General features: G+C 32.0%; 1 protein-coding gene across 5 annotated transcripts in view; it reads right to left on the bottom strand.

Moving 5' to 3' along the window:
* The window catches only part of SP1173 (major facilitator superfamily domain-containing protein SP1173), a 20,714-nt gene extending 5,330 nt beyond the window's left edge, over positions 1–15,384 (bottom strand). For 2 of the 5 annotated variants that reach the window (XM_085199988.1, XM_085199993.1), the window contains exons 1-9: positions 15,205–15,384; positions 8,663–8,782; positions 7,848–7,986; positions 7,476–7,623; positions 6,436–6,540; positions 5,802–5,933; positions 3,507–3,705; positions 2,927–3,116; positions 1,513–1,764 (exon numbers count right to left, since the gene is read on the bottom strand). In XM_085199988.1, coding sequence (XP_085056114.1) covers positions 1,513–1,764; positions 2,927–3,116; positions 3,507–3,705; positions 5,802–5,933; positions 6,436–6,540; positions 7,476–7,623; positions 7,848–7,986; positions 8,663–8,726 — 1,229 coding nt within the window. In that variant the 5' untranslated portion in view covers positions 8,727–8,782; positions 15,205–15,384. The other 3 variants (XM_085199992.1, XM_085199989.1, XM_085199991.1) reach the window with 3 other exon arrangements.
* Positions 15,385–15,478: the final 94 nt, after the last annotated feature.

The raw sequence follows: 15,478 nt of genomic DNA, 5'->3' as shown, positions 1-15,478 counted from the left end.
CGTTTATGCACAGAATATAATTCCTATTATATTTCCTAAGGAAAATTGAACCTGTGACGATTGCGTTTAATTAGGCTTATACCAATTACAATAATTTTACTAATCTAACTCGCCAACTAAACTCGTATAGGTGCTTAAAAATATTCATATACTATCGCAATGACAAACGCACAATCATATTAGTTTTATACTAACATATTATCTTATAAGTAATGTAAAAAATTAATTATGCAGTCGTTCACATCATTGTTTCATTGGATAAGCGTGTTGTATATTTCATTCACATCTGTTTACTCTTAATTGTCATATTGATTTATTTTACATTGTTTATACGTGCTCTAATAGATACGAAAATATATTAATTAAACGAAAAGAACATTTGTGGCAGTCACAAAGTGTAACTGTATACGCGAATGGTTGTAGGTTCGATCCCCACTCGAGAAAATGAAATATTTATTTAAATTTATATTTCCATTTCTTCGCTCTGGTGTCCAAACAAAGCGCGGTGTTAAGTTCCGCCACTCAACACGCAATGCATCTAAAATTCGGTAGAAAGTGAGGAACGGAGTGTCTTAAAACTAAGTTCCCTATACCTTCCCTACTGTGTGCAGGATGATACGTGAAGCTGATGGACAATATATAAATTAATTAATGTATTTATTACTAAAGTAAAGTGAAATACTTTATATATTAGTAGGATCAAAAAAATACAATTCAATATTAAAATTAATGATAAACACTCAAGGGAATACGTTGTTATGACGTCCTACTTTTCACTTTAAATAATAATGACTGGAGTAATAAAAATGTATAGTGAATCGCGAGTTTGTGAAGCGCTTGTCTCCAAGTACGCTTCCACGTGAAAAATATACAATGTTTCAGGATACAGAACTACTGTAAATAACAGTCGACACGTCCTGTTGACGTACCTACATTTTATATTATTATTTTGTATTTATATTGTAGCTGCGTTTCAAACTAGTGAGTAGTGGGCTAGTGGGTGTAGATATTGTTGTTTTCTCTCTTATTGTTCGTTGCAGTAATATCTTGTAGTGGATGCATTTATATTATTTGAATGTTTGATTATGAAAGGATTTTTTATATTTTTATTATTCTTTTTAAATGGACTTATCATCATTTATACTATATACACGATGTACCTATATATAATAATTAATAATAGTACAAGTATCTATAATACCTGTACTTTAATTAATTTTAATTTAAAAACGATTTTAATTTAATCTGTGATTCATTATGCGTTACAAATATTTAGCGTGAACAACAATAGCAAATCTGAATAGATGTTTCTTAACCTATTTACGTGAGAATAAGTCATTTAGATAAACTGTTTCATTCATTACTTATTAAAAATATATTATTAAAAATTATAAATGTTTAATATTTAAAGCAATAAATGTTAAGTTACGTAACTATTACATTTAACTAACGATAATTTTTGATATAAAATACCTATGCCCAATACTTAATTAAGAAAAAGTCAATACTTACGAATCCACCAGCAGTATGAGAGCACCAATGATCATAAATATAGCGTGCATCAGGAATGGCACCAAATATGGCGTGTCTGGCATTTCTGACGACGCTAGTCCTGCCAACGGGGGGAAGATTGCCAGTCCTACAGTGCCAAACGCCATTTGCCTGCCAACATCGCCACGGCCAAGTGATGTTTCTCTAGTCGCTATGACACAAGCTGTTCCCAATAACGCTAAGGCAGCGGTTGGCCAAATATCTGCTAGCACCCTGTAAACAATTATTTATTGAAGCTATGCTTTATTTTGTATTTTTTTGTAAAGCAGTTACAGTTTTTCCCACAACGCATGATAGGCAGAGTGCAGGGGCCAAGCGTGCGACCGTTAACGTGGGGGTTGTGAATTCCATTCAGAATGAGATTTTTAATATTTTCATTTCCCCACTCTGGTAACCAGGCAAAGCGCAGCGTTAAGTTCCGCCACACAACACACAATGCCTCAAGAATTCGGCGGAAAGTGTTGTAAGAAAGTGTCTTAATGTCAAATAAAGTGTTTTAAATCCAGGTTTCTAGATAAAATAGTAATTACCTAAATAACGAACAGTTAGGCTATTTAATCATTTTGATAAACATTCTAATTTCAAATTGATTGTGTGATATTTAATAATATATTTTTACTGAGGGTTTCAATATATATAGGTACAAAAATCAACGCGAAGTTTCTATAAAAGGTTAAAATACTTGTATGGATTCATACTTTCACCCTCGGTGTATTAGATTCAATATCTGGATTGGAATATTAAGTATTCCGGTCAATGTTAAAGTAGCTTAGGGAATTAATCCGAGGGTGTCTATAACAAATTCAGATACGAGAAAAAACACGGAGTTGACAAACAATATATTATGTACAACATATTAAATAAGTAAACATATTAAAAGAAAGTGAGAAAGTGTCTAACTGTAAGCGTGATTTCTATGTTTTCACTGTGGTTAGATATTATAGCCCGGTGTTCGAGTGCAACAATTCAAAAATTTTGAATTTCCGAGTGCAAACGAGAAATAGTGTCAAGATTATTACATTAATTTATGGGACATGACCAAAATCCATTATAAGTTCGTAACTTATAAACAAAATAGCATATTATGAAAAACAAAGTGAAAGTAGTCATAGGAGCACCATCAAGAATCATAAAGATAGAGGCCAATCGTCGCGCAGGGGGATAAGTGTGTAACTGTAAACGTAAATCGTTGTGGGTTCGATTCTTCGCTTTGGCGTCGAGGCAAGGCGCGGCGTTGAATTCTGTCACTCAACACGCCAAACTCCAGAATTCGGCGAAAAATAGGAAACGGAGTATATTAACACTAGGTTCCTTCTGCATACCAGGCTGTGTGCGGAGTACACCGTGACCATAAATCATATTAATAGCTACCTACCTCACGACGAAGTAGCTCCAGAAGGTGTACCCCGGGTCGCCCACCACGAGGCGGCACTCGGCGTCGGCCAGCACCGCGTCGGGCTCGTCGTAGGGGTCGAGCACGCGGCATCGCACCGCTGCGCGGCATTCCCCGTCTCCCGCCAGCTCCGCCACGCGCTCCGGTGGCACCATACATTTGGAGGCACCGGCTGTGTTCATATTTTTTTATTACATTTTATACACTATTTGTAGTTTTTAATCTTTATGCAATATGCTGAAGTAAATAAAAAAATGTGGTAAACGGAAATTTACACCAAAGATACCGACTTTTCCAACATATACAATATCCCTTTAGCTAAAAAGAATTAAATTAAATAATGCTTATAAAACCTACATACTGAATTAGAAAATAATGTAATTGAAACCAACGTTTCCCAGTCGCCTGGCGTTTGAATGTAAACCCGGTGTTTGCGGTTTCAATCCGCAAGCAGTAGCATAAATATATTTCATATCTTTCAAGTCGGTAATAAAATAGAAAACAGTGTGTTTTGACACAAAGTTTTTTCAGTCTACATATGTTGGTAAAATATACGACTCACCGGTACGATATATGCACCAATTATTCTCTACGGTTGAATTATCTTCAGGCGGTTCAGGCGCGAACAGAGATAATGGCACTCGAAGTCGGGCGGCGTGTTGCATATACACCAAGCAATTACCATTGTAGCACAAATGAGGTGGCTTTATCTCGAAAGCCTCTTCGTCTTCGCCGTCGTCAGTTACCGGAGGTGACAAAGACTAGATGCAAAATAATTATAATTATTTTAGAAACTGGATAATAAAAATACTTAATTTAAGTAATGATAAACAATTTTGGGAATATCGAATCTTAAATAACTAACTATTAGATTAGAAGGGCAAAATGACGATTTGTTTGGATTTAAAGTTAGGTTTAAGATAAATTACACAAAATTTTTACATAAATATTAAGCGTCGGATGTTATTCTGATGTATAAGGGGTATTATTGTAAAATTACATCTAAATAAGTGCATTAGTTTTCGCGTGGAAGTCGAACAAACATCCTCTGAAATTTTCACATTTATTTCTTATAAATATTGTAGGATACCAATCATACCAAAAAGATATAAATTTATTATTATTAGGTTCTAGGTATTATTAGGTGTTTTTTTTCCATTTCGATTAAAAAATGGCGAATATACACATAATACTATATATACTTCTTTGAAATAATATTTTCCTTTCTATTTGTATTATAATATTTTATTTTCCTTTTTATTTGTTTTTTTTTTGAGGCCAGTCGTGGTGAAGCACGACTGGACTTTAATTGACTTTATTTTAACTAAGATACTAGTTCAGATCATTTTACAATGCTACTACAAAAACTGCATTTTTCAAGCAAGCCAGCTTAGCATTACCTGCAACTGCAAGTATATTTTCTATTTACAACGTCCTACATCCATGCCTAGTGCCCACCCACTCATAGCTTTTGTAATACAACGATTGCTCATTTCATTTGCGTCGCTCAATGTGAATCAGTCCTCAATAAAGGATGTCACGAGCTTGACATGATGTCATTTTCTAATTTACAAGTAGATAGGGCATAACTTATTTAGATAAAGAAAGAAGTAGTAGATTCATTTTTTTATAAAGAAGTAAGTAACATAATTTGAAAATTTTTGATAACACATTTACCTAAGTAAAATTTTACTCAGCATATTTAATTATCGAAGTGACATATAAATGTATGTCAAAATAATAAAATTTATGTTAAATATAAATTTTTTTTCATTACCTCGGGGTATAGTACCTTATATACCTAAGTAAAACTGTAAAGTATTTGCTCCATATTTCAACCGTACCTATAAGAGAGAATCGCATGTTGAAAGGCAATTGTGAACGCCATATTGCACTAAACCAACTATACATGTTCATATTTTTACAAACGTTTTCAAAGTATCATAGACTACATTCCAACAGAACACATAATATGCTTGACCCTATTACAAGCATGTGTAAAAAATAAATCAAAAATTCATACCCCAAACATACCTTTTACAATGCGTTAAAAAATAAACCTATCGGCCAAATTTTGTGTTCTTCATTTCAATGTGCTATTACAATTTATAAGCGAAACAAACATTATGGTAGAGTTTGTAACGAGAGAATCTCGCTTTGATACTTATTAAGTCTTAAAGATATTATATTACTTTAAATTTGCTGAACCGGCGAACTTCCTGCCATTTAGCAATCAATGAATTTCTTGTTAACTTTATATGTTAGGTACAAATTTGCGAAATGTAATAATACTTGTTTTTCGTGCCTTTTAAATGTTTCATAAATTATTTTGCTTTTCCTAAATCCAAATAAAAATATGAAAATCGTTCAAGCCACTAGAAACGGTGTAACTAGCCCCACTTTGTTTTACCTACATATAAAGAGATACGAGTATAAACTGATTATTAGCTTTGAGTCTCATCCTATCGTGGCATGAATAATATAAGTTAGACAGATACATTATAATATGTCCTCTGCTTCACAATGAACATACTCATATGTTTTATATGAGTTTTATACTCATATGTTTTATATTACTAACAACACAAATTCGCAACTTCTTTAGCGTGGAATACAAAACGTAGAATCCAATTTATGTCCCTTTCTCCTAGGATTTAGTTATATTCTCTTTAAGTAGCTGAGGAATTATAGGGGAGCACCAACTAGAGCCCAACCTTCAGCTTTCTACCAATAATTTAGGTTTCTACGAATATTTTCTCATGTGTTCAATTAGAAACGGAAGACGTTTATCTACTTTAAGTACAATAGATATATGATTTCTAACTTATAGGATGTTTCAAAAACAAAATATACTTACAGAGTTAGCAACGCTGTTGTACATAGGGCTGAGAGTCGTCGTAGTTGTAGGAATAGAAAACGGGCTGGTCACCCATGTCATGTTCTCATCAGCACATCCATACTCGCACGAACTCACTGCTAGTACTCCCGACTATATAGTATATAGGAAAGATTTAATATTTACTATTAGCTATATTTGTATAGATTTTTTTTTATTTTTATGAGACTAAAATTACTAATATAATATTAATCATGTAGGATAATGAATGTTATTAGATAAATGCTTGTTACAATGATGAGCACGGGAATAATCGGTGAGTGGTTTGTGTCCAGATTTTTTTAAGTCGCAGGTTCATTATTACATGAATATAACAAAAAAACTGAAGTGGTCAACAAACGTGTTTGTGTATAGGTACCTAGTTTTATATACTTCTACCTGGCAATTTGATAAATATTAATACACTTTAGGGTTGAATTAAATAGAAAGTAATATTTTAATATGATTAAAGTAGGTAAGAATCCCACGATATAATTATTATATTAATAAAAATCCGCCACTTATATTCATTAAAAATATAAACATCATAATTAAAAAATCTGTATTTGAACTAAATATAATAGATTGTAGTAAGTTTGTGATATAAAAATGTTACCTTTTCGCCTTCCCATCGATTGCATCGCATGCCTTGTGTACACACTTCTTGCATAACATAGCCCCCGTCCGCGTCACACATAAACAAAACTTGTGGCCGGCGCGCCTGTTGCCAGATAAACATTGATAAATGCTAAAGTAATTAAATGTGGCCGGCCCATTTCTAAAATAACGGTGTCTTCTCATATTACATAATGAGCATAATGAAGCCACAAAGGTTGTGGGTTCGATACCCACTCGGGGAAATATAATATTTATTTAAAATTATATTCTACGCTCTGATGTTGACGCACAGCGCGGCGTTGACTTCCTCCACTCAACACGCAATGCCTCCAGAAATCAGCGGAAAGTGGGGAACGCACTAGGTTTACTCTGCCTACTGTGATGTAAGATACAGCGAAAAGCTGATTTATTTTTTTTATATTAAAATAATATAATTAGAATACTACAGTACTTAGGTACTATACTTTTTAACATATGTACGCAAGTATATTAGATTATAGCCGCTACATGACATATTTCATTTGCTAATGTACTCATAGATTTCTATTATATAAAACTTTGACATATAAAGTTAATTACAGCGTCCTATGAAATCATGTTAGCAGGAATATTACGTAATTTAAAAAGAAATATTACGTATATTGTGCTATTTGTAGTATTTTATTATTTCCATTTAATGTCTTTAATTAGAAGATCTTTTTTTCTTTTCTTCAGCTTCACGCAGTACCCGCACACAGCAAGGTAAGCAGAGGGAACCTAGTGTTAAGACACCCGTTTCCTACTTTCCGCCGAATCTTTGGAGGAATTGCGTGTTGAGTGGCGGAACTCAAGCTGCGCTTTTGCCTCAACACCAAAACGAAGAAATGGAAATATAAATTTAAATAAATATTTCATCTCCTCGAGTGGGAATCGAATCCACAACCAGTCGGTTTTTCAGTCACCCTTTGTGCCTCTTCGCCACGACTGGCCTCAAGAATGTAATGTTAGTACAACGTTATATATAAAGAGATATAGGTACATATATATAATAATGCTTACCTCATGTCGCTCTGTATAAGGCACAGCGAGCAGTAACGTGTAGAACAGTGCACTCAATATAAGGCAAATAGCAGTAACAACTCGCAAAAGTTTTCCTGAACCACTGGGACCAGCTCCTCCGCCTGTTGACCCTCGCCCAACTGATAGCCTAGAATATTTCTCAAATTTAACATCTTTATTATAATTAGCTAGAGACCAAATACAATTCAACATGCAATGCCTCGCAGAATTTGGCTGAAAGTAGGGAGCGTAGTATCTTAACACTAGGCTCCCTCAGCCCACCCAGATACACGGAGGATAAAGCGTGAAGCTGAAAAAAAAATAGAGACCAAAGATCTTAAATAAAATTAATATTATTAACGCACTACTCACTTATCAATTAGGGGTCCTAATATCGCAGGGCCCAATAATGCGATACATGGCGCAACTGCAGAAATTAGTCGTGCTTCTCCTCGGTCCAGTCCAATGGATAGCATATGAAGTGGTAGAAATGGAAATATGCATCCTATACCTGAACAACACAAAAAAAAAAGAATATTTTTTATGTATGTATATAAAATGGGTAAATTACATAATGTATTTAGGTAATCTATAAAATTAATATTAATATGAAATATCCTTTAAAATTAGGTATATATCCCATATATACAAGTAGAGCCATCATTTGTGAATCCAATGAAGTAGCGGAACAAGAGGTGAACGATCTCTCAAAAAATATAGTTAGTATAGTTGTGTGGAGACTGTAGACCGATAATCCTTAGAAGGAAGGTTGTAGCACTGCATGCGGGTCTCACTATTCAGTACAACGGCCGATTACGATTCGCCATTAAGCCATTTTTTTTAAATTTAACAAGTATGAATCAGTTGAACGTTGATATCACGTTTGTATGAGTAAATAATAATAAATTATTTTTTTAACTACAGACTATATCACGCACACAGCCAGATAGGCAGTGGGAAACTAATGAGACACTCCGTTCCCATGGATTATTGCTTATTGAGTGGTGGAATTCAACGCCGCACTTTGCCTCGTTACCAGAGCATATTAAATATTAAATTTTCTCGCGTGGGAATCAAACCCACAACTGTCGCGTTTACAGTCACACACTTGTGCCACTGCGCCACGGCTGGCCTCATGAAATAGAAATACATACAAACATGATATCATTAAAAATCCAAATCCTCACCTGAGAGGAAACAGAATAGTACACACTTCAGTGTAATGAGATTCTTGTTTATGAGCTGCTTCATTTTTAACCTGTTTCTAGCACCTTCGTTAATTCGTCCAATATTTCAACATCTTTTATCTGGAAATAAACATCTTAGGTAAAATATGTTTTGATAATCAAAATAATCATATCGAACTATTTTAGTATTTATTCTGCTTTACAAATAATTCACTTAATTCAACTCTAACTGAAGTAATTAATTAAAACAGAGAACAGAGTGCTATTAAAGCCAAATTATTATGTTCCAGTTTTTAAAAACAAGTTCGCTTTTATTATTACACTTTTACTTAACATCTAATTGAAAATTCTTATTCGACTCTACATACGTACTTTTTTTGGCGAGACTTTAATATTTGACATCTATATCGCTTTAATTGTTTTTGAAATAAATGTATAAACAATTATAGTATTTCTTGATAAAAAAAAAATTGTCTACTGAATATTTTACATATACGTACATTATACTTTTATATAACGTCCGAAACTCATTTCTGTAGCTATAAGGTATTCGCCCACAGAAAACATTACATTGGTATATTCTGATTATCAACGAAGAGGGGCTATGTGGTTATCAGAACATACAGGCTTAAAATAGGTGACCCGAAATGACGTGAGCATCTATTGTCGAGATCTTATTGCGACATTGTGCACTGCTCTCGCCTCTAAATCTTTATAATAAGAGTCCCCTTTGACAACATTATGATTTTCTACTAGACTTCTTATACCGTCATTTTCTCTTATTTCTTAGAAGGATGTGTTTCTTTTTGTTAGAAAAAATGTTAAAATAGAAAATTTTCACAAATATTTTCATAAAGTTGGTAATGTAGGTTAATTTAATAAACATTAGCCTCATATCGCAATCGCATGTATTTCACGAGACAACTATTGCCACAGGAAAATTAAAATTTTATCTATTTAAAAGGAAAACAAATGAAAATATATTTGTATATTGTAAATTTTGAGGAGTTTTTATGGCATTTCCCGTTGATTTTTAAAATATTTCGGGTACTTTATTAAAACACGTTGAACTTTGTTATGGTACCTATGTATACACTTATTAGATTGATCAATAGATGAGGGCAATCTATTAACTAGGTTTTTACGAAAGAAACTCCGTCGTGTGTTCTTCATTTTTCTTTTGACTTCGCATTGGCGAAGTGATTTGTGCTCTAGTGTCACGTTCAGAACACCATATTTAATGAAAAAAAAAACAGACAACTCGATTGATTTTACAGCCTATACGAGCAGATATTGTAGAATATTATTTATGTTTATATTGCCAAATGGCATGTCAGGTGTTATTTACCGTTGATAAACAACACGCGATAAAGCTATAGGTCAGAGTAGACTCCTATCCATGAGGTCATGCACACAGCATATTTCCCAGAAAAAAGGTGATTTTGCAAACTTCATACAGATAAGTAACGGTTAAGCAAATTAATTTCAAAATATACAGTTTTAATTTGCTGAGTATGTACCTATTTTCATTTAAAGAAGTCATTGCGTTATTGTTTGTCATTTCAAATCGCGATAAAATAAATAACAACATTAATGTTTTATATATACAAAAACTGCAAAGAATATTAGCTGACGTTTTTTCATTTATCTATTAAGAAAGACAACTTTGTAAGTCTACAGTGTGCTATATGTAACTACTTCATATAGGTACATTTTAGTATATAATATTTTCAAATAAAAAAAACAGCATATTCCTGTCTTTATCGAGATTTGCAAATTGTGATAATCTAAAACAAAAATATTTTTACAGAACAACTGGAATAGGACGGTGCCGGGAGTGTGCGATGTCGTCACCGCTATAATCGGCGAAGGTCCGTCGCCATGCGTGACTGACGACGCTTCGTAACGTTTGAGGCCTAAGGGCAGTTCACACAATCACACATTATTGTCATTATTGTCATTAATGTGAGTGACGGCATATTTTTTTATAGATTATGACAAAAACATACATATATGTGTCTCTACGTCTACATGTGTTTTATTGCTCGATTTAGATTTTTATCTGAAATAGGCATCAAACTCACCAGTTCATGACCGAAACGAGAATAAGAAAAATATACCTTTTTTTTAATACTATGTAAACAAACTTGTCAAGACCAGATAAATAATTCTTCTGTATAATTTAATTATATGAATGTTTAATGCAAAGAAAAATATCACTCTAGAGAATATTATAAATATTTATAATTATAAAATCAATAATTTATGGAGTAATTACACTTTATAATGTCACTGTTATTAATGTGGTCAGCTATATATAAAACTTACATTTTTTTACATCGCAGTCTATTAGGGGCGTAAAATAGGAAATATATCGTAATTAGAAGTTACTTAGAGATATTTCAACCCTTGTGAATTGATATTCTATTGTTTTATTATATACCTACTTCAAATTTCTAAGCATTAAATTAGCTCTACGCTGTATCCCTCACACAGCAGGGTAGGCAGGGAAAATTGGGAACCTAGTGTTAATACACTCCATTCCTTAGCTAAACTGTAAAACATTTCGATTAACTCTTGTTACTTAAATAAGATTATCCGAAAGAGATTTTTAAATTATAAACCATAATGTAACCGAATATAGGAGGAGAATTATTTTTTCTTTATTGTACTTACGATTGTTAATTTTAAATACTAATCTTCGGTTGGGTAAGATAAATTGCAGTTACAATTGACGCTCGTTAAAGAAATTACGTCGTCTTACGAGACCAAAAGTGTATGTACAGACAGTATTCAAAGTTTCAAAAGCGAATATACAAAGGGATACTTATAAAGCTGCGGGCATGCATTACACTCAATGCAACTTTGATTCATGCCTCAAAGTGAAGTACGTGTGTATAGGATGTTTTAGCAACATTTTCTTTTTAATTTAGAAGGAGGCTTATCCTATAAATTTCAGTGGTTTTATGTTATATACATAAAATAAACATATTAAATATATATTTAATTTATATTTTCTTTTTTAGACTTTATTTTCTTACATAGAAATTACACCAACTGAGTGTTATTTAAAAACTTACCAATCTTGACTTTTCACAATATTTTTTTTTCACTTTTCATATGAACACCATACAACTAAATGCCAGTCCTATTATAGAGTTTTATTAGAATAAATACGTTATCAAGTAACCCGTAGGTTGTATTTGAATTATATATTTATTTATTTATTTATTTACAATCACCCACTAAACTTTCATCACTTCACTATTGCTGCATTACAAATACGATCGTGACATTTGTGACCGGTTACATTTGCAACAAATATAAATAAATATGAAACACGCGACAAGGAGAGTGGACAGCCACAGCATGTGCTGATATATTGAGGAGGATATTTTATTTATTTATAAAAAAATGCTAATAATTATAATATCTTAATAGGTGGATGTCTTACTTGCACCGATAAGAACCGCTCGGCGCGTCGTCACACTGCGAACAACGAGGCCGCCAATGGTAGAGCGCTCGTTTCTCTTACTTTTTACTTGCTTACGTCGCGATATGTTGTGCCGCGAAGTGTTTTGATCCAATTTGGAATGTCAAGTTCTACTTGCAAACATTCGTGTAAATCTTACAAAGACGAAGATGAAAATTATTTTTACTTTTATATTATTAAATATTACTCATTGATGATAAAATGGATAAAATCAAATATTATCGAGACTTAAATTTAATTTTTATAAAGTCCATAATAACTAATATAAAAGAGTTAAACGTTAAGAAAGTTTCATAATTGCTGACGATATAAGTAAAATTAATAATGAATAACCTTCCTTAACACAATTAAATGAACAATGAATGCGATTAAGCACGTCTGATGAATGGTTTGCTAATAATTGAATTTAAATAATAGTAATTCATTCAATAATGGATACGTGACTCATTCGCAAAATGAATACTAGTAGGATAGTATAATAGAAGAATAGTTGTGGAGAAGCTGTAAAGTTATAATAAAATAGCAATCATATTTTATCCTTAGGGTGAATTTAGAACAGGTCTAACCTGAAATATTACTTTTTTTAGAAGATTGATCACTAAATATAGAGAAATAGAGACTCATCGAGAAGTATGATATCATATGTAACAGATTTAGTAACGTTACTTTCTATGTCTTATTGGAAGATTCAAATATAACAGAGTTGTGATATCTAAATATGAAAATAGCAAATAAAAAAATAAGAATAATGAATGTCACGAAGATGTGACCTCATCGTAGGATATATGGAATTACGACAATGACGAGATCCGCAGAGTGGCAGATGTGGGAATACTAGGACAAACTCGCTAAATTGATGTCGATAGGTACTTAAATTATTAATTAAGAAATTATCAAATACGGGATGTACTAGATATTTTATTAATTTATAAGTGGTAATAAGAGGTGTTTTATGTATAATAAATTTATAAAATGTATATTTTCTATTAAGGAATTATATTTTTTTTTACAATAAAAATCAAGATGAATTGATATAAAATTTAACAATCACAAATCAAAACAATTTTTATTAATACTTTTTATTATTTACTTCAGTTATTTTTTGAACTTAGATATTATATGTAATACATAATATAACGAAACCAACGCAACAAATATTACGTATACAAAACTATAGAGAGAACTTTTTTAACATTAGCATAACTGGAGGTCAGCTGCAGGCGATGGAACCGGTTTACTGCCTCCAGTCCAGTATGAACTGGTGTGATGTCATCAATGACATCATCATCATCAAATTTTCTAACATATTACAATATATTTTAAATTAAAATAGAGTATAAAGTATATATACCTACTTAACTGAAAACTGCTATTTCTAATATTAGAAACTCTCTCGATTGCTGGTAGCCAATATTCTAGCATACAATAAAAACTAAATAAGCAAATAAATAAATTATAATCAATGATATTAGATTGTAGAGATAATGCCATTTTTAAAATGCCAACATATAATAACATAAGCATTAAGTTGAAGATAAAAAGTATAGTTATTATAAACATAGGTGTGGTAGAAACGATGATGGAATTTTATTAATAACTGTCGACACAAAATGGTGTATTTAGGTCGCAGGCCACTCCTGCGTGGCCACCGCCCGTCTTACCCCCTAATTTTAACCACCCTTACTTCACGAATAACGAATATATTTCGAACGCAAACAAGACTAAACACCTTGCGATCACTAAGCGTGAACTGATTACGTCGATAATAATAATAATAATATATTATCATAGAAAACCGAACTTATAGAACTACATAATATATCAATGAAGACATTAAATGTTTCTGGTTTTTTAGGTTTCATGGATCATTTAATGAGAATTCCTTTAATCATCCACCTTTCTTAAACTCCGAGATATGGGACTTACAGAATGACAGTAAGCTTATTTAAATTAAAAAAAACTTTTTTGGCAGATCATCCGAAAATCTTAAAAAGTATTTTTTTCAAAATAGCAAATTAAGTAGGTACATGTACGTTTATGTAATATTATAGTAAATACAATTTTATGGTACTGGTTGAGAACGATTGTGATGACTCATCTTAGTTATTAGTGGACGTTATGGCGCAGTGGCACAAGCGTGTGACTGTAAAAGCGACTGTTGTGAGTTTGATTCGCATTCAATGGATTGAAATACATATTTATGAATATTTTCATTTCTTTGAAGTCTTTGCTCTGGTAATAAGGCAAAACGTAGCGCTCAGTTTCGCCACTCAACACGCAATACTTTGAGAATTCGGCAGAAAATGAGAACGGAGTGTATTAACACTAGGTACTACTATCGATGTAGGTCCTAAACGGCTTGACCTTCCTTTATACAACTTTGGGAGGATTATCTACATACTATTAGTTGTTTTCAAACAAAATCTTTAAAAAAAAATTATGCGATATTTTTGAAATTTTGTTTCTTTCGAAAAATAAAATAATTTTATTTAACTGTAACTTTAACTTTAAAGTGCCAATTAAAACTCATTTAATGAGAAATTTATTCTAGGACTTTATTTATTTGTCACTTATTTTAATACTGGCCGATGAGATTCGGAAGAATGCTTGTGCACCAGTCACGAAGTCAACCACTATTTTATGTCTGATACGCAAGGTGTACGTAAGGTGTACGCAAGGCGGGAACTGAAAATAAAATTCCTATTGTGAATTAATTTTCGGTGCGTTTATGAAATATCTAAATAGCTTTAATAACATTCTATTCCACCTCTAAAGATACAATTATAAAATCAATGGCGGTAAAACAAATTAATATACATTCCAAAAGTTAATTTATAAGTCAAAATTCCAAAGCAATGTCAACTATAAAAAATGTATAGGTACTTACATTTTTTATAGTAGACGTTTAGCGATATAATATTACAACTTAAAAAATATATATTAAAACTGTAAGTTACATATGTTACAGTGGTTTTATAAACTAAAAAATATTTATTACGATAGTTAACTATAAAATATATTTATTTTAAAAAAATATATAATCCTTTACCGGAATAATAGCATTAAGCTTATACAATCCTTTTGTGATTAAACTTTGGGTCACTTTTTAAATATTCACTATTCTTATTTATTAAAGAAACACATTTCGAATATAAATTTACGTTATACGCGATTTTCGTTTCGTTCTTTATACGCAACGGATTCACGTCGACTAGAACTAAAACAGGAATGAAAAAAATTATGGAAACAATTATTTGTTTCGTTCATTATTTTTTATGCCAAGTAAATTGAAAATTGAACATAATGTTTAATGTTTTTAAGTT

The sequence above is a fragment of the Heliconius melpomene genome, chromosome 17, assembly GCF_056956725.1.
Source record: "Heliconius melpomene rosina isolate 202511_hmr_F chromosome 17, ASM5695672v1, whole genome shotgun sequence".
NCBI classification, from domain to species: Eukaryota; Metazoa; Arthropoda; class Insecta; order Lepidoptera; family Nymphalidae; genus Heliconius; species Heliconius melpomene.
The sequence above is the reverse complement of the archived record's forward strand: the minus strand, read 5'-3'. Positions and strand labels throughout refer to the sequence as shown.